The 20,629-nt window shown below is 29.6% G+C and overlaps 1 protein-coding gene across 1 annotated transcript; it reads left to right on the forward strand.

The window, feature by feature from the left end:
* Positions 1-611: 611 nt before the first annotated feature.
* LOC111031558 (cell wall integrity and stress response component 4-like) lies at positions 612-2,486 on the forward strand. The gene is made up of 2 exons (XM_022311562.1): positions 612-826; positions 1,883-2,486. The coding sequence occupies exons 1-2, from the start codon at positions 730-732 to the stop codon at positions 2,299-2,301; spliced, it is 516 nt and encodes a 171-aa protein (XP_022167254.1). The 5' UTR covers positions 612-729; the 3' UTR covers positions 2,302-2,486.
* Positions 2,487-20,629: the final 18,143 nt, after the last annotated feature.

Consider the following 20,629-nt stretch of genomic DNA (forward strand, 5'->3'; position numbering starts at 1 on the left):
TGTGCTAGAGACAAAGCATTCCTTAAAAGTTACTGTATCATCCCATCGTGAGATTTGTGACACTGTATAACAAAATTGAAAACGCTGTCGTTTTTTGCAGGTTGACAAATTATTAACTTTGTCTTATATACAAGTGCATAGTGTAGGTCAGGGATGGCGAACCCTTTTGTACCAGCGTGTCAAATAAAAATTTTGGTTGGATTTTGTTTTTCCAGCGTGTCAACTAGTTCGATAAGCCTTCAATTTTTTTTTCAAAAACTTTAATATCATTAAACTTGCACATTCGCGTGTGTCACTAAAATAGTGCGCGCGTGTCGCTCTGTGACACGCGTGTCATAGGTTCGCAATCTCTGGCGTAGGCGCTATTCGTATTCATCATTGCTGATAAACTGTTGAAACACAAAAACAATAAAGCTGCTAGGTTAGGTAGGTTATAGATAAGTTAGGTAGTATGCTGTTATCAAACGAGGAAATTGCATGCAAATCCTCCGAGTCTTATCTATTTCGGCGATTACTACCTTCGCGGTATCGGTTGTCGATAAGCCACCGAGGTGCAGCGTTCTTTGAGTGCCACATAAACTATCGCAGCTCTATATAAATCCTAAACGCCCGGTTTCGAGACTCCACAGCACAGTCCGCCTCCGATCAGGAAATATTTGAGTTATTATTGTCGCGGCCCGTTACTGTCGAGCTCGTATAAATATTATACCACGCATATTATATTCATCTATGCAGATCGGCCTGGGTCGAAACCACGTAGACATGCTCCTGAATGCTCTCGTCGTCAGCTTGTTCTCGGCGGTGACAGTTATCCAACTTGCCAACTGTTAGTATTATAATTTAATATATAACTATACATTTTTCATTTATTTAACGATATGTACATATTGTATATATTATGGTGTTATAGTGACGGTATATTTTATTATTATCGGTGGTTGACATGAGCGCCGAAATATTATACTATACCTGCGAAGAAAATATAATATACATAGTACCTATCGTATAAATGTACTGAAATCCCACACATACCAGAGTGCATCATGGAAAAATATATTAAATTTAAAGTATTTTGAAATTAAAATTTCTAAAACATACGTTCGTAGTCGACAATATTGTATTTAAAGTTTATAATATTATATCTAATGTTATTTGAGGGTGTCGATATTATATTTTATATTGTAATTGCTTCTTCAATATAATACTTTACTGTTATAACTTTTTCCCACTAATATACTTCCCGATACATATTTAGAGTGGCAGTTTATGGGTGTATTATATCACGCCTCATGTCGAATTCAAATCATTTTTTTTCATCTGAAGGATGTGAACTTTTTTAAAGCCTGATTGAAGATAAAATTTTTATTTTTAAGGCAATTTTCCTCTCTATAGACCTTTTTCTAATAATCAGGGCCTACCTCAAACATCTTTAATCATTAACCCGTATGTATATAAGTTATTATATGTTATTTCGAGCATAGAGGGAAGATATGATGGACCCACAAGCATATCCTGAAATTCTTAAAAAAAATGGCTCAATGAATTCGTATCTGTATTGTAAGCATATATTTTTAAAACCATTATTATTTTTATCATAAGAATATAAAAATATGTCTGCCAACGATCCAACCACCAAACAAATTAATAAAAAATAAAATACTATTTAAACACTGAAAACGTAATTCTGAAATTAAGTGAGTGATAAATAAATTGTATATTTGGCATGTGATTTCAGAATGGTATAGTTAGGATAATATTGTTTTCAGCTACTTCGTTTCTCTTGAATAATTGTACACATGTTGTAATATATTACAAAATATATAAATGTATTATAATAATATATTATATTGTATTATCATAAACATTTCCTTAAATTGTTTAGGTTTACCAACTCCTCGCGTTGATTCAAATTATATCAATAAAAATGAATCGTTTAATGAAAACAATGGACTTATGATACCATCAAATAATATACCATTCAAGATTCAAGCAACGCTCATTAAAAATAGACCACCTGCCTATGGTCCATCCGAACCTTACTCCTCACCCTCACCTCTTACACAACAAACCTCGAATACTCATCCTACATCAGCAACTAACTCTTCAATGACAACAGCTCCTACATCAGCAACTAGTCCTTCAATGGATACAGCTCCTACATCAGCAACTAATAATCCAATGGCAACAGCTCCTGCGTCAGCAACTAGTCCTTCAATGGATACAGCTCCTACATCAGCAACTAACTCTTCAATGACAACAGATCCTACCGCGATGACGACACAAAAACCACATCATTATTGAAAGATTACCAACTGCTGAACTAATATATTGTTTGATAATAATTAAAAATATTTAAAAAAATGCATATGAAGCCAAAGTTAAAGGATCTTATTATACTGACATGAACGAGGTATAAACGTTTATAATAATTTGTGTTGATGTTTACTTTATTAAAAACTGTGTAATAAAATAGGTTTTTATTTTAATTCTGTATGTGCTACATGCGTCGGAATCTAGTATACAACCATACTAAGCGGGTGTATATTATTATATATATTATATCTATTAGTGTAATTTGCACCGTCCAAGATTGGCACCACTGGACTCAGGCATTTCCCAGTCAGAATTGTCAAACACTCAATAGCCGTTAAAGAACAAAGTATTTATTTTCTTAAATGGTTTACACAATCGATATATTTTTTAAAGAAAATAAATGAACTTGGTTAACTATAGTCTCTCGAATTTAGCACTACAATCATAATAGACATATATAAGATTGTATGAAATACATTGATTGATTCGTTGGTAGAGCATTTTTAATTTGTATTTTGTGATCCATCTATTGCTTCAAAAGCGTTTTTTTTTATAAAAATTTTTTCTCAACGTTTGAAATTAATTGTTTTTGTATTAATATTTAATTGAGACACATTAACGTAATAATATAGCACTTACCTAGGGTAATGACTATAAACGTAGGAAAATAATCATTATCTGAGCAGATTTGCTGACGTGCGTTTCGCCATCAGCTATTTGACTGATTTTGAACAAAAAATAAAATCTTGACATTACCAAGAACACACACACATAATGATTAAAAACTTAACGATTATAAAATTATTATGACAAAAAATTACTGACAAAATATAAAAATTATAACAGTATCATTATTACTACCTATTATTTTAAATTGAAGTTTTCTTAATAAATATCAAGTTAAAAAAAACATTTTTTTGCTCTCGTAATAATATAACATGGACTCTAATATAGGTTCATGCATGTAATATTGCATATGATGAAATAATAAGGGGCCTCAAATCGTGTGCAGCTGACACTAATAGACATAAAATCGTCATGTAAGAATATACTCTCGTTTATAAGTATTTCATGTATGCAGAGTGATTCTGATGAAGGTATGCACTCGTTGTTTCCTGAAATATTTACTCATTTCTATACTTCCCAGTTCCTACATATTTTTAAAGTTTAAGATGCGAGCAATTCTAACATTGTGTTGGTGCTTATTTTCTCCTCAATTGTGTGAGTCAATGAACCCGCTCAAACGAATTTTTATTTTTAAATTACTAAAGACTCATATGAATTTTTATTATTGGATTAGAATACTTTTCTAAAAATGTTGATGAATAAATATACGACGTATCTGATAACAGTGCTACATAATGAACGAGTGGATTTTTTAAATAATAGGCTAATATTAGCATTAAGATAAGTGGAAGAGTAGTTTTAAGATTAGAAATTTAAAATAAATTTGATTTCGTTTAAATACAAAAGTTAATACTACATGATTCACTAAGCAAGCTCAACTCAATTGTATCCTTAAATAATGCATTTATTCAAATTATAGTTTTTTATGTTTACTTACTGGTGGATTCCTTTTCCCCGAAAAATTGTTAAAGTCATCATTTTTTTATCGTTTTAATCCATTTAAATCAAAATTTGATCTGGTAAATTTGGAATTATTAAAAATTACGGACTAAGCATAATAATCCTTAAAAATGTTTTTACATAAAACATTCATTACTTAATATTTAGTCGAATACCAAATTTGTATATTGAATCAGTTTTTAAAACTATACAATGTTAATGTAATAATACCTGCAACTAGTTTCAATATTTGTATCACAACTACCCTTAGTGTATATAAACTATAAAGTTTAGAAAGTACTTGTTTGTTTTTCGATTTAAATACATTTAAAGTAGTGTATAAACATCGTCGGGTTAATATTTTCGAAAAACAAAAGAGTGAATTTCGTTTAAAAAAATAAGTTTATATCACCACAATATCGGATAATCCTTAAATGGTATTCAAAATCTAGTGTTTTTAAGTATTGTACTTATGCAATGTACTTTCCAAAATTTAGGATTTAAATAATATTTCCATTATTGAAAGTACTAACTGGATGATCGTGCCCGGTGAATCATCCAGCGTAGTGCAGGTTGAGTGATCTTTTTTTTTTTTAAACCTTTGTAACATATCAAATCCACAAGTATGTTGTATACTAACCAAAATGAACTTTCCTGAAAAAAGTCAATACTTTTTGAAATTTAATAATAATATTATATGGAAGGCTAGCCGTCAAAATCACGGTCGTTTCCGTATACCACAAATTGTACCATTGATTCTTTATAAATGTGCTCCACACGTTATAATCATAAAGTCATATACATGAAACATTGTATCGTCATAGGCGCAATTTAGAGGGAGGAGCTTGATCATGCATAGAGCGCCATATTTTTTTTTAGTTAAATATTTTATATATTAATACATTAATGTGTAGGTACAGTACAAATCCATTATTGGGTATATAATATATATTTATATAGTATGAGTATTGAATGCGGCGTGTGGGGAAAAAATTTGATCATTTTAATATACAACAAATTATACTCTATGGTCGTAATTCATAAATCATAAGTCTTACTGAAAATATAAGGGGCTTCAGCACCCCAAGTTTTTCCATTCATATCATACAGGTACTGTTTAAAGCTGAAACCAATAATCAAAACAATAACAGACGAGCGTTCTATTTTTTATTTTTTTCGTGCACGTTCCCGAGACTCGCTCTAAACACATACATTATTAATATTTAATTGTGTTACACTTACACTCCATTACATAATATTATGTAAATATGATATTGCTCGTTAAAAAGTTCAGTGTATGTACATACAGATACGTATAATATAAGGCTGTGTAAAACGAGCACAGCACTTTCGGCCAGACGCAAAATGCAAATACATATATATTATATACATTGTGTTCACGCCGAACAGTACCACTAAATGTTTCAACCGGAAGACATTGGATTCAAATGGGGTTTTTGGTGAAATAAACGGTATACTTGGGTACTTAGATACACATTTTTGAGAACATTTAAACTTTTAACCTTTGCGTTACGCGTATATTAATATATTATGCTGTTCAACCAACTTTTTTTCAATGAAAACCAATTATACAGATTCGGATACGAAAATGTTTTAAATATCAAAAATGTCTATGTACAAAGTTTATTTATATTTTATCGTCACTACAAAACGTACAAAGTTATAGTAAGTTGAAATTTACGAATAAGTAGTCCATATTTGTAAAGATATTTTAAACAATATGTTCATTTCATATTGGAGATGTCCCCGATTGGTTATGCGTTTATGACTATATTATTCTGCTTGTACATAATATAGATAAGACGTAAACAAACACTAATGTTTATTACGTAAATAACAAATACAATTATAATTTAAACGATCAATTTTGTAATATTTTAGTTTTAATAATTTGTTTTCGACAACTTAAATGTTAATATTTTTGTTATCTTATCTTGCAAGTCAAGTAAGAATAAATTACGAAAACACAGCTATTATAGAACTAAATAATTATATAGGAGTGTTAAAAAAAGAAAGTTAGCTTGATTATTCGTAAATTTCAACTTACTCAAACTTTAACATGAATTTGTAATCAGAATACACTTTTTTTAAAATAGGTACTTTCCGAATCTGTATGTTAAAAAAATTGGAGTTCAAATAGTAACGTGCAAATAGTAATGATTGGTTACAAATTAAATGAGTTACCTGGTATAACAAAAACGCATAATAAAGCTTATCCATTTCACATTTTCACTCGTCACTATAACATTACATATTATTATTATAAGACCGTTCTCAACGACGTTTGTATACGTGAAACTTTGGAACTATCTCTTGCGCACACACTAGGTGCATACATGTGTGGGCAATAACGCGATTCGCGTGTATCGCGTTATATATCGTCTTTAAATTCGTGCCTACATAAATACATAATATGTGAATATTTGTGTGTGAGAGAGATAGCTTAAACGATTGTCGCATTTATTATTGAGAGAGAAAAAATATAAAATAAGTACTTAAAAACCGGATAGATACTTATTTTCTGTTATCCGAATTTACTCTCAGACACACAGCCATTACCCGAACTCGCACACAAAGCCACGCGAAATTCAAATGTAAATCAGAATGTGTGATCAGAGTTTGTTGGCTTGCTATTGCATCGTGTTCGGTCGCTCTAATATGGTAAGCCCGTGGTAACCATCGCAGTTCTAGACCGCAGCCGTTTCAGCATTTACGTTAAATCATTTTTAAAGTCAATCGACAACGTGTGGAGAGTCGTAAATTATTGTTGTTTTGTAGAAGAAGCTTGCTATTTCACAGTCATCATAATATCATAATATTGCAATTCTTGTATAACAATATATTAAATAAAACCATAACTATATACCAGTGGACATAAAGTGGGAAAATAATTTTGATGTATCTTTGCCAAACCTACAATGAATGAAACGTTTGACTATGTTCTACTACCTATTGACAAAACACTAACAGAAAAAAAATTTAGAACCTTTCATGGTGACTCAGTGTGGTACTCACCTTAACCGAAACCCGAAAGAATTCAAAAACCTTTCTTAAAGTCGAAAAAGAATTCGTTAAAAATATGTACATCGGTTTCAGGGCCCCTGCAGGTTTAAACTCACCAGGACATTATTAACTTTTACACGTCACGTATAATAATTATTTTTATGTGGAATTCGTGTTTGTATATCGACGTCGAACAAACTTATGAAAATTGCGGTCGCTTCGTCCAATGATTTAAAAAAACATCATAACGATGTAAGTGTAATATGGATTTCCACCTCGAGCTATAGACTTCAGCCGTGCTTTAACCGATGACCGGACATGATGTTGATCGATCCTTTTGTGCATTATTTTCACAGCTAATCTTTAATCCCTTCACCGAATGCCCATTTGCATTAATTTTGATGCGATAATAGTCTGCTGACGTTGTTTTTTAGCCTGAGGCGTACATTTATCATATTTCATTTTATCGTCACAATAGGTAATAATATTATTATTAATGTCGTATGCTTTTTTTTTATAATATTACAGATCATTTGAAACCTAATCGCATTGAAATTGTTTTGTCTCATCATCGGATCATGTTAAAGAAACGTAATGTTATACTGTTAGTATGAAAAAAAAGAAATGTATAAATATTTCCACCAGCTGGTGCCTTATATAATACGTAATAAGCGTAGAGCCATCTGTCGATCAAATGGCAAACTGAACAAAAAATACAATATACGACCGAGTTACGAAAACGGTATCGCTGAAAATTAATTTTTTTTTTTTGTAAGTATAAGTACACATGCCTCTATAAATATATCGATGGTATTAAGTAAATAATTATAATAGTATATAATATAGTACTTAAAAGATAAATTATTATTTATCATTAAACACTATTTTTTTTTATTATTATTTTGACATAATCATCAAATATTATCTCTTCAGAGAAAATATATTTTGATTCATGACAATATGTTTTAACAGGTGTGATTAAAGAAGCCATTCATTAGTGGCATTTTAATATTTACTTACAAAATTGATATAATAAATTATATACAAATATACAATAATACTAAATGAGGTCATGTTTATTATTTTCTCTTCAACTTATTCCCGGAAGGATGTGTACATTATTTATGAAGTGGCTAGATACCTATTGGCTTTCAGATTTGACATTAAATCTTTTATAAAATGTTATAGCTTCTTTGTCAATTGTTTTGACATGGAAGTCATTATGAAAATTACAATTATAAACAAAACTTGGAGCATTTAAAATTTTTCGGGATGAGTTATTTTAAAATTGTTGTACTTCATTCAGATTACATTTATGATCACACGCTATACCTACCTATAGTCTTAAGCCCAAATAATTATAATGATATATCTATATCATTATATATGTATATTAGTTAGCAATAGCTAACAATTGGGTGCTTCGTGCTTTATGTATTTTATTGGCATGGACCAATGATCGATTTTTTTTTCATTTTGAAACGGTCAGAGTTAAAAAAAAAGCTCTATGAAATATGGTTAACTTTATTTTTAGGGGCAATTAAGGAATGGGTGACTTGGACGTTTTAAATTTATGCTCACAAATGCTTACAAATCTCACACTATATATTAGCTCTAAGAAATGACTGCAAATGACCAGATTCGATAAAGGAAGCATATAATATAACATTATATATAAATTATTAATTATGTTATTTACGCAATACATAATATTATATACATTATATGAGTACATACGTACACTTTTGTGAACAAATAAAAATGACTGAACTTTTAAATGACCAATCTGTGCTTACAAATAATAAAAAATATGACTTACTGACTACTGAAAAAAATTGTTTTACGTAGGCGGACATACAAGCCATAATATTATGATGTTTATCGAAACTCCGAAACACTATATGTAATACTGTAACGGAATATTTCCACAGTTCCTTTCCATTTTATGAAAATGACTTATATTAGTAATATTATAGTTGTTCAATTGTATTACAATTTTCTGCGAATATCTTAATTATAATAACACCACGTCACGCGGACGAGTATTAAATTCGAATTCCATCGTAATTTGTCGGTTATTCATTTTTGGTTCATTACTAATATAAAACAAAACGCAATTAGGTATTGTTATTATCGCGAACCGCAAACGTATGCAATTATTATTACCGACAGTGAATTTAACGTCAAACGCGTTATGTGCCACCACTAATGTATTAACATTATTACAATATTTTACAGTAAAAATACGTAATTGTTTATCAAACACACCCGTGCCAATTAACATTTTTACCTAGTCCTTTTATAATTTTTTTTATTTATTACAACTGTTTAACCGCATATTCCTATTATTCGTATTATTTTTATTATAATTGTTACTTTACTAAAGTGCAACATGTATAAATTACAGATAACCCGTATTGCCCTTGCATTGTGACGTTGCATTTTATATCAATTGATCCGTACTTGGCGTTGTATCGGTCCAATACAATTATATATTAGTACCTATACTTCGTGGTGCAGCTGAATTACCTACAAAATTGTAAATGTGTATTTACACTTTAGATAATATGTATTGTTAAAACTGAAAACTATTGACGATTTTATTCTACTGGTTTAACTTCTGAGTTTATTTTCCAAATGTCCTAACATTATTTTAAGACTTCAATATAAATTGTATTTTCTGGCGACGCAAAAACGTAAAAAAGTCAGGTGCCCAGAATTGGGCTTCAAAATCGAAAAAAGCGACGTTGTAGTACACGGCGCAGGTGTATTATAGGATTTAGCAGTAACTATGAAATAGTTAAACAATTTCGATTTACTCACCGGAAAAGTGGAACTTTTGAATGCAATTAATTGTGTTCACCACTCTCGTCCCTTAGTAAAAAAAAAAATTTAAAGGCGACGGCGGGATGACTAAATCAGAAAAATATTCAATCTCCTCGGCGAAAAGCCGGAGCACAAAAAATCCCCTTATTTTATTCATATTATAAGAATCATATTATTTCATTAGGGTACTATTACACTACATAATATTATTATTAACATGATTAGAGATTTATCTATTTTTTTTTTATTTACGAAGTGTAGTTGTATAACACCATACAATCAAAACTTTAATAACTACCTACATTATACTTAACTAATGTGCAACTATACCGTTATGGACATTCATAGTTCATATTAACGTTTTGGGCGAGCGGAATCATAATGAATACATAATAATATACTATTATATCGAATATCATCAAAGACATTGTTCTCGTTATGTATTAGTATATTAATTTATGAAATTGATAGCAACGACGTGGAAGAGATTATTGTGACGATTATTGTCTTTACACGGATTTGGGTTAGTACAGATACACTAGTTGTTGTTTTATTTTAATATGATGATGTTTTCAGACTTGCAGAAGCCATCTTGGAAAATTCTTAAACTTATTTTTTGTGTAACCATGTTACTGTATGTTTCCAACAACGGTAATGAAGTGTATGATTGCAAAGTAGTGCACATTTTATAACAACATTAAACATTGAGTGATTTTGCCAATATTAGTTCAGATTATAATTATATAATTATTATTTTACTCTACATAAAACATTAGCATGCTTCTACATTTCTAGATTTAGCTCAATTTTTTTATTGATTAAATCACAAAAACACAATTTGTTGACTATAAAAATAGTTCACCCATAATATTTTCAATGCTGTCATGTCATGATATTATGAGTAAGTTGTACAATTTTAAACGTTTAAAACTTTTAAGAAAAATACTTTAAGAGTTTTTGGCTTTATAATGATCTGGTACCGATGTCGTAATTATTATGTTATCAATATCTTCTTTGTATGATCATTAACATTATTTTTAACATCTACTTTCTAGAAATATTACTTCCGCCCACTTCGTCGCAACTAAGCATTATTATTTATCCCAATTAATACAATATTATAATTGAGAGTTGTATAATATATTATTATGCAATGAATTATTTTTCATTTATTGTCCGAGAAGGCACATTATAGTATTATACAATGTTATTCCAATAATCAATTCATTAATCAGTTGATAAAATATAATAATATGATATGATATCAGATATAGATACCCATACCAACTTCATTTTTATGGTGTACGAAACGAAGAGTATTAATTAATGGCCGTTCGTTAATGTACCATGAGATAACGCACGAATGAGATTAAAAATCTTTCGTAAATTCAAATTTGGTGCGAAATGGGTGAGTGGTTTTTTGGATATTGTTATTTTCAAATTGAATTATTATATTTCGGATAGAAGAACTCTAAACGTTCTTAAATAAGAAAGTGGACACGACGATCAAATTTTGTATAACTATTATGTAGCTATCATATTCTACTAATTATGATATTATATTATGTATTTTACATTGAAAAGTTCAGTTTCTTCCATTTGAAAATGAAATAATTCATGTGTATATGGTAATTTATTCTTAATTTAAAATTGAATTAAACATTTTAATATTTTATTTTCAATACCTAGTGGATGGTAAATAAACAAAATATTATGTTTAATATTTGAACAATCCCCTCCACCGCAGATCCACTCAAACAGTTTGACGTTGAACGCTGTCATAATAATATGATACTCACAGCGAAATCTGATATGATTTATAAAATAAATTATAAAACCGCAACTAACGGAAACTACTCAGAGAAATTATTTAATACCTTTGAATTTCATGAATCAACCACCATTTTACAGTCATTGATATTTTTATTGAAAAAAAAAAAACACTTTTACTAGACTGTAAAAGAAGTAAACAACAAAATTTAAAACTATGAATAATGATTGCGTCAGTAAGTTTATAAAATAAATATTTTTGTAATCAAATTTAATACAAGAGCTGCATACACAAAAAATGTTTATAGTGGAAAGAAAACACATAACCTATTACAATTAAAAAAAAAAATTTTTGTCAAACAACTATTTAAAGTTACCTGCCCATATCATATTATTAATTTTTATGTTTATTTAGTGCAATATCGTATAAAGCTTACACAAAATAAAGTATTTATACAAAATACATATTAAACAAGAACCGAAAAATAGTTTATCTACAATAAACAATATAAGTATCCACGGTGCAAACAATTATAAAGTCACAGGATTTATAATAGTATGTTATAGTTTGCTAGATAAAAATAAACAAAACATTTTAAGCTATTCTAAATGTAAAAAACTCAGTACCTAATTATATATCCACAGCGCTTATAAGGATCCACCAAGCATAGTCACTCATAATTTTTAATTAATTTATTCGATTTGTGATTTGTTAAATAGTGTAATTGGCATGTATAAGTAATTAGAGACTACATTTTAAAATAACAGACTTGTTTTACACTTTAAAGAGTGTCCTGTGTAGGCTGCGGTGGTATAAAACCACTCTTTTTCAAATGAGAACGATCTGAGATTTATTACTGTAAATAGTAAATGATTTAGTTGATAATATTTATCATCTAAATTAAAATTAATACCAGTATTTAAATATGTACACAGACTAGATAAACTAAAAATTATAATTTTATCAAATGCTTCATATATTTTAAGGATTAAACTTGCACATATTATACGCACGTACACATCTCTACCGAGACGCCGCGTAGGGACAATATTTTTTTTTAGTTCCGTCGGGGGAGAGTCCGATAAAAAAAAAATACTTTTCCAAAACGAAACCGTTCGTACTGCTCGTCGTGTAGGTACCAATAATTTCACATATAATGATATAATATTTCCAAACGCTTTATGAAAACGCTACAGGATTTCGGGAGTCTCTCGGGGTGTAAATTACGTATAATGTATCCGGTAAATTATTAATAATATCGTAATACTGTATCAGTCGTAGTCACTTTTATTCCATCAGCTATATAGTGCACGATTTTCGTACATCGTGCAGCAATAGACGCAATGTATTCGTATATATCCTACAAAATTCGCTGTAATATTATCGGTTTTTCATTAGTCGATGTACTATAATATTAAGAAGTTTATACAGCCATATACAGGTATGCTGTGTACTAAATATATATTGTTTGTTTTTACGACCGATAAAGTCTCTGCGTTTCATACCGTAACGAGGTGCATACGCACACGCTCGAGATAGTAAACACTAACAATGCAAGTAGGTAGGGACTCACAATCCGATAAAAAAAAAAAATATATATATGTATAAAATACATACCTAATATGTTGTCATAATATATACAGTGTGATCCACCATCTATTTATCCTTGAATAGTGCACTAATAAAAATTCTGATTTTAGAGTTTTTTTAGTATATAGACCACGATACCATTTACTTTGGTATTTTATATACCATTTAATAAGGAACGTCTTTTGGAGTTACAAATCACAATAGGTTAGAATATTTTTTTTTAATGAAAACTAACCTTCTTTACATTAAATTATTGTCAGACACTCAAGTATAAAATTGTTTTCGAAAAATATTGATGAATATACAAATTGAAATTCAAATGAACCTAGTTTCTGAGAGTGTTATTTAACTGCATAATAATATGTTCTAACCACTAAGGATAAATTAAAATTATTATGATATTTATATAGCAAATAGAAAATAGAAATAGGTATCCTAATATTATTTGGCCTAGTACTAATTATGCTCGGAAATTTTTTACAAATCATAAAAGGCCAATACATAAATTACTATAATTTTAATATCTTTAAACCTATATTATCACATGGCTTACTATCCATCTAAGCATACTATAGGTATAAAGTTTTATAATTCAAAAACTGCCTACAATAATATTTTACAATAAAAAGTGGTTCTCATTTGAAAAACGAAGTTTGTATTGGCACATGCTACTTCTCAAATGTCATAAAAATACAAGTATTTGGAAATATAATATTTAAGTACCTATAAATACATATATATAAATGCCCAGAAATCAGAATTAAAATTAATTCGTTATTACTAAAGAGAAAATGGGAATGAGCCTGATGAATCATTCTGTATACAACAAAACAAAATACATAATATCGTCCAGTTCGGTAGTATAAAAAAAACCTATATTAGTTATTACTAGGTTAGAGCTGGTAGGTAACTGAAGTCTGAAACGTTACCAAACTAATCGATTATATTGTTATCACGAACTCGGCTGAAAACAGCTACTAAATTTAACTTCGCTTAATCGCTTAGGTATAAAAGACACAAAAAACACTGAGCCCCTCCGGTTATTATTATCTATATTCTATTATGCTTTCCGATGTTGAGTATTATTTAATCTAAACAACGCAATCGATTATTCGGATATAATTACCGTTATAAAACACCAGTTGTACGATGCGATACATTTCACTGCAAGGCTACTCATGTACGTTTTACCTATATATTTTATGATAACAAGTTAAAGGAAATCTAAACATTCTAAACTGCAATCAGCAAATAATTCTCGCATAACCATATCTTTCAACTATTTACTTTACAAATGTTTTTATTCGTAGGTTTCACCAAGGTACAATACTAAAATTTCGTTTAACTAACTTTTATTTAAGAGGACGCTACACCCGCATGTGTTGTCTCCGTCTTACAAACGTACAACATATCAAAAACGGTTTTGCGCGAAATAGAACCACTCAAGCTGTTTAGTAGTCCTAGCTAAGCAACAAAACGTTCACACTGTAAACAAGAGAACATTTACTGTGCAACATCGTTTTTATTTTTTCGATATCACAAATACAAGAAAAGTTTTTTTTTTTATTTAAAAACATTTACAATCTATATACAATTTATTTAATAAGTAAATATGATGAAACATATTACAGGACATGCACATCTTGAGAGAAGGGAGTGTCCAGTGACACTACTTCCAAAAGAAAAGTTATTCAAGTTTGAAATAATAATTTATGAGCAATAAGAACTTTTCTTGTATTTGTGATATCGGAAAAATGAAAAGTAAATGTTCTCTGGTTTATAGTGTGAAAATTGGTTGCTTAGCCTGGACTTCAGCTTGAGTGGTTCTATTTCGCGCAAAACAGTTTTTAATATGTTGTACATTGGTAAGACGGAGACAACACGTGTGGGTATAGTGTCCTCTTAATCTTTTTTTTGTTACCTACCTTCTATAATTCACGTTTTACTTAAATGAAAATATAACACATTCATGCAATATACAGTAGTGAATAATGATTCACTAACCACGCTTACCCACATTTTTTCTTTTTTTAATACATTTATTCAAACTATGAGTTTTTGAATTTACTAATTAAATAGGTTGGTACTTACATTTTTGTCCCATCCATTAGTTTTAAGAAATTTCCCGTGGCGATATAATATGCCGGTGAATCATTTTGCATTAATTATACGTCAACAAATCAAAAACCATAGTATAAATCAATACCTAATTAGGAATATTTCCCCGTTCAAAATACACGTCAAATCGTTACGTCATAACCCCGCACAATAATGAAATTTCGTAGCCCAGGGGTGAGAGCTACAAACGTTATTAGATATATTGCGTCCGTTGATTATACATAATTATTAATTACATGATAAGCAATATTATAAATATATATATATATTACGTTTGGACTGACTTGAGTCTGTAAGACACGTATAGACGCATATAAGTACATGATATTAGGAGGTAGTTTATGGGTACTAGGGAAGTTTTAAACCTTGTAAATCGTAGTTTCGCGTCGAGCACCTCTCGGCTAGAGTCGTCGAGATCGATCACGAATAGGTTTCACCGAAGAGACAAAAAGGACGTTCAAAGTCCCAGTTCAATGTTCAAGCTCCCACTTCATACTATACATATATTTTTCTGTGCTATTATTATTATTAGTCAACGGCACATTTATATAATAATACAAAATACAACAATACGGTATAATAATAATAATATTTCCAACCGTTTAAATCGAATCCGACTCGTATAGTATAAAGCACAAAAGGTTTAACACGAATATACTCCGATTCAACCAACAATAATAATAATATTATTGTAATATGCTTGCGCCTTGCAGGAGAAGTGGATAACCTGCACACAAACCATATTATAACATTATAATAATATATTATATATATGTTGTAGTATCGAAGTACTCAGCTGTACGGTATTTTGAGACTCAACGCGGTCGGATTATTGTTTTCGACGACCAGTGAGAGCCGAAATAAGTGATTATATCGGCCGACTATATATAGGATTTGAGTACAACATAATATTATTATTATTACGTGCATGCACGCGCGTTCGTCTGTTTTCCGGCTGGTCGTGTTGTGCTTATAATATTCTAATTACATAATATTACATCATCGTTCAAGTATACCTAGTAAAGGGTAAACCCACAAAATACGCTCGTTTCATACGGTTTAACGTCGTCAATGATCGTTTCAAAAACAAACCCAACAGTAATGTATAACGCGTATAATATATTATCATGCCATACATAGATAGTGCACAGTAAGTTTGTTATATATTTTTTACTGTACATTTTTGACTTTGCGAATTTTAACGATGTCGATCGAGAGTTCTATAATTTCGTAACAACCACTATATGTATTACCTACAACGACTGTTGTCACTATACAGCCGATACATTACTGTCAACAGTGGGGGTTCGAAGGAGGTATATTTGAATAACGTGGATCACAAAAATATCGACGGGTGGGTGCAATATATAGTTGGAAAAGGTAGTTTGAAAATGTCTGAAGATAATTTAACCATTATTTAACCACTAACGACCTTTGAGTTCACTATTTGGAGAGCGGTGAAAAAATGTTGGCTGTTGTGAAAATATTAAATGTGAGCCAAGGAAAAAAAATTCCAAGCCACCACTGACAGTCAGACGTCTGTCAATATACGCGGTCAATGGTTATTTATTTAAAAAAATATTATTAGAAAATACTATTTGCGCTATTTGAGTGGATATAAATATTCTATGACCCTCGTTATTATAATATGACACACCTAGGTGAATAGGTCTTCGAATGAAAGAGAATGTGACGATATTCTCAGATATCTTTAGGGAAAACGTGTTTTAAAAGTTTAGACTGAAACATAAAATATTTTACCGTACTATTTTATACTTATCTAAATAGAGGATAAATTAAGAAAAAATAAATAATTTAAGTTGCTAATGAAAAAGTCCAAACCATTGAAACTTTTCACTATTATTTATGTTACAGTCAAAGAAATAATTCACACGGCGGTCGAAATAAAACACAGTGAAAACGCAATGAGTGATGACTGATGAATAATTTCCGAACATTGAAATGCATTTGAATTTTGCATTCAGAGTTTATTGAAACCACGGGCTGTAATATCCAACCTAAAGAACCTGCTATGTTATATCTGGTGACCCACGTCTTATTTGGTTATTTATATGGGTATAAATTATATACGACTTAAATATATATATATATAAATATTATATAGTATATACTTTAAAACTTAAATTAAACCCAACTCGATTTTCGAGATAGAAGTTTTTTTAGTGATTACAGATTATTTTTATTGGAATAAATAGTAAGTAATTAAAAAAAGTTTTGGTTTCTGCTACTTGAGATTATCACATCGATTTGACAATATCAAATAACTAATATAATAATTAAATACAGACTTTATGCATTATAATTTTTTTTTATCACCAAACTGACATTTAAAAAAAAATTGTTATTGATCTTAAGCATCGGAAACTATGGCTATTATTATTTTGTAGGAGGGATACCGTTGGTTGAGGAACACGTATATGTGGGGTGAAGATTTTTCACTTAAAACCCAGGTAATTACCCATCCAGGAACTAGTGACGTCGGCCGATACTTGAACTCAGAACACGTATGTGGCTGAAGCCAACCACCAAGCCACACTATAGGCCCCTCAAACTGAAATATATTGTATAGATGTTTAAATTAAATTTTATTTGACTTAACAATAAGATGATAATATGTTATACCTATAGTTTCATATTTTATACGTCTGTCAGCGGCACCTGTTCTTGTACTCATACTCTTAAAAAACTAAAAGTCCATAAACCATTAAACCTGCAACAGGTAGATTTTCATCAAGAGTCTACAAAGTTACTTTGCTACATTTCCTCATATCCCCGATAACCAAAAATTAATCATTTTCAGATCGGATTCAAACAATTCGCAAACAAATTTTAATTACTCAAACAAACAAAAAACGGTAAACAATAAATTTATCCGAATTCATTGACCACCAAACCCTTAAGGATTTTATGTGGGATAGATGTCCGTGCCTGAGTAAATTTAATTTAAAATCAACTTATAATTAATTGATATTTTGGTCATAATATCTATATTAACTGGTACACTATTAGACGATCGATATCTGCTAATTCACGCCGATAATAGTATTATAGGTCGTTAATACAAACGTTCATTAACACATTTTTTTAATGTGTTTATTAAGTGAATATTTCTACTTGGTATATAATTCTAATTTCTTATAGGTATTAGATATAAACGCAGCTAGTGGTTCCTAAACTTATTTTCGGCAATAATCGTTGTTATTAAAAGTCACAATATACTTAGGAGTTTAAGATAAAAACTTAATACAAGCAAGTAACAAGTAGGCATCTACTTTTAGTTCCAAAAAAAAAAAATAAACAGCAAATTATTACATTTTTTTTCTATAAAAATTATATTCCAGTCAATCCAACGTTCAAACCTTACACCCAATCTTAGTACATATTTTGATCGGATGTTTTTCGTGGTACAACGGTAAATGATATTTTAAGACCAACCGTTGGGTTAGAAGGGTTTACGCGTCTCAATGTGATACTTAATCGATACAATTGTTCGATTCGAACATAATATAATATTATAAATATTTAATGTACAATCAATACGCCTATACCCATCTGGTATACTATTTATGCCTACGAAAATTCAAACTGCTAGATGACGACTTCCAGCACCAATAGCTCCGCATCGACACCATATAGACATTACTCCATGAGGTACCCAACTCGATTGTAATTATTAAGTCATAATATACGCAAATAAACGTTTGCTCATGGTCTCATATAAAAATAAAATACATATCTACATGTTTGCTCGCATAATCGCTTGCATTTATATACTATTCGTATGAACCATTTGTTAAAAAACAAAATATAAACTGCTACTGGTATGTATTATCAAATTACTATACGCAGTAACTCGTAAGCGAAAATAATGGCGATCAAATAAGTTGTAGTCTTGTAGTTGTATGTCTAGAGGTATTAAATATTTAAATATCAATATTGTTAATAATTTATTATAATATATTTTCATTCACAGGTACTAAACAAACACTCATAATTTTTTCATTTCGTGTATTTTCAATGAAATTAATTCTGAGCTGAAAATTAGTTTATTTAAAAGATCGATTAAAACTGTGTGACTTTCCATTCAAAAGTCATATAATATATGGTCGTATTGTCTATAAACACTATATAATACACAGCTGGCACTCGAATGTGTCTTTTTGAGTTTAGATATATTATTTGACTGACGTTTTTTTCGTTCTATATTATGTTTTTGCTGCAGTCTTTCGTGGTTTTATGGAAAACCATTGCGGGGCTTAAAAAAGTATGACTTGTCTAAATAGTACCATCTGCTGCATTCAATTGGTTACAGATATTCGCTGAGGAGAGCAGCATAATATATTTTTTCATTACAGCCCGAGACTCGAATCGACATGAAAAAAAAAAGAAATGAACATATCGCACGTCATAATAAAAACCAATATAATATTATATTATATAGCTCATCTGTTTCGCGCTCAGAATTCAAACATAACAAAAATAGCGTATACTACAGTGAAAAAAATAGATTTAAAACACTCACATTTATTTTTGCATTCGAACATCGCGCCTATTTTGTTGATGTCACCATCATATACATATACACAAGTTACCATACATTAAAATAATATATATATACTACGATTAACATACATTATGGGTCGTAGCGTATCACAATAGTATTATGTATATTGTATATTCTGTATTGTATATAATATACTCAGTACTCACGTATCTAAAACCCGTTTTTTTTAAATTTTTTTTTTTTATTTCTTGCAAAACAAGAATACAAAAATATATATGTATTGTAATATATAATCATATAGAATAGTAGAAACATAATAATGCATACTAGAAACGAAATTATAAATGAAAAAAAAAACATTCGTTAAGGGCGCAATAGCTGGTATAGTAAAAAAAGTAGAAGTATAGAATTACTATAATAATATTGTATAGGTATGTTTGTAACTATAGCTATCGAAATTCGATTGCATTAGCGACACACAACCATCCAAATTCCAATATACCTATAGAGGTATATTATTATATAGTAGGTATATTAGTGATATCGACACCGGATATATAATATATTATATAGTTGAACATTTTATGTATATTTGAATATAATATAAATAATTTGTCGAATATAATAATATATTTCAATAACAATGTAACAACGCATACCTATACAATATACATATTATTAAATTGTATTGGACAATATACATTACAGTGGTAGGGACATACTATTTTAAAAGTCAATGATTATATCACCCGAAATATGATCATTATTATGTAAAATACCAACTAGATAAAACTATTTTATGAATTCTTAAAAAATACGAATAAAATGTCAACATGAATTTATTTTTTTAAATGTTTAATAACAAATTTTTAAGTGACGAAAATTGGTCCAAAACG

This window comes from Myzus persicae, unplaced genomic scaffold (genome assembly GCF_001856785.1).
Source record: "Myzus persicae strain clone G006 unplaced genomic scaffold, MPER_G0061.0, whole genome shotgun sequence".
Taxonomy (NCBI): Eukaryota; Metazoa; Arthropoda; class Insecta; order Hemiptera; family Aphididae; genus Myzus; species Myzus persicae.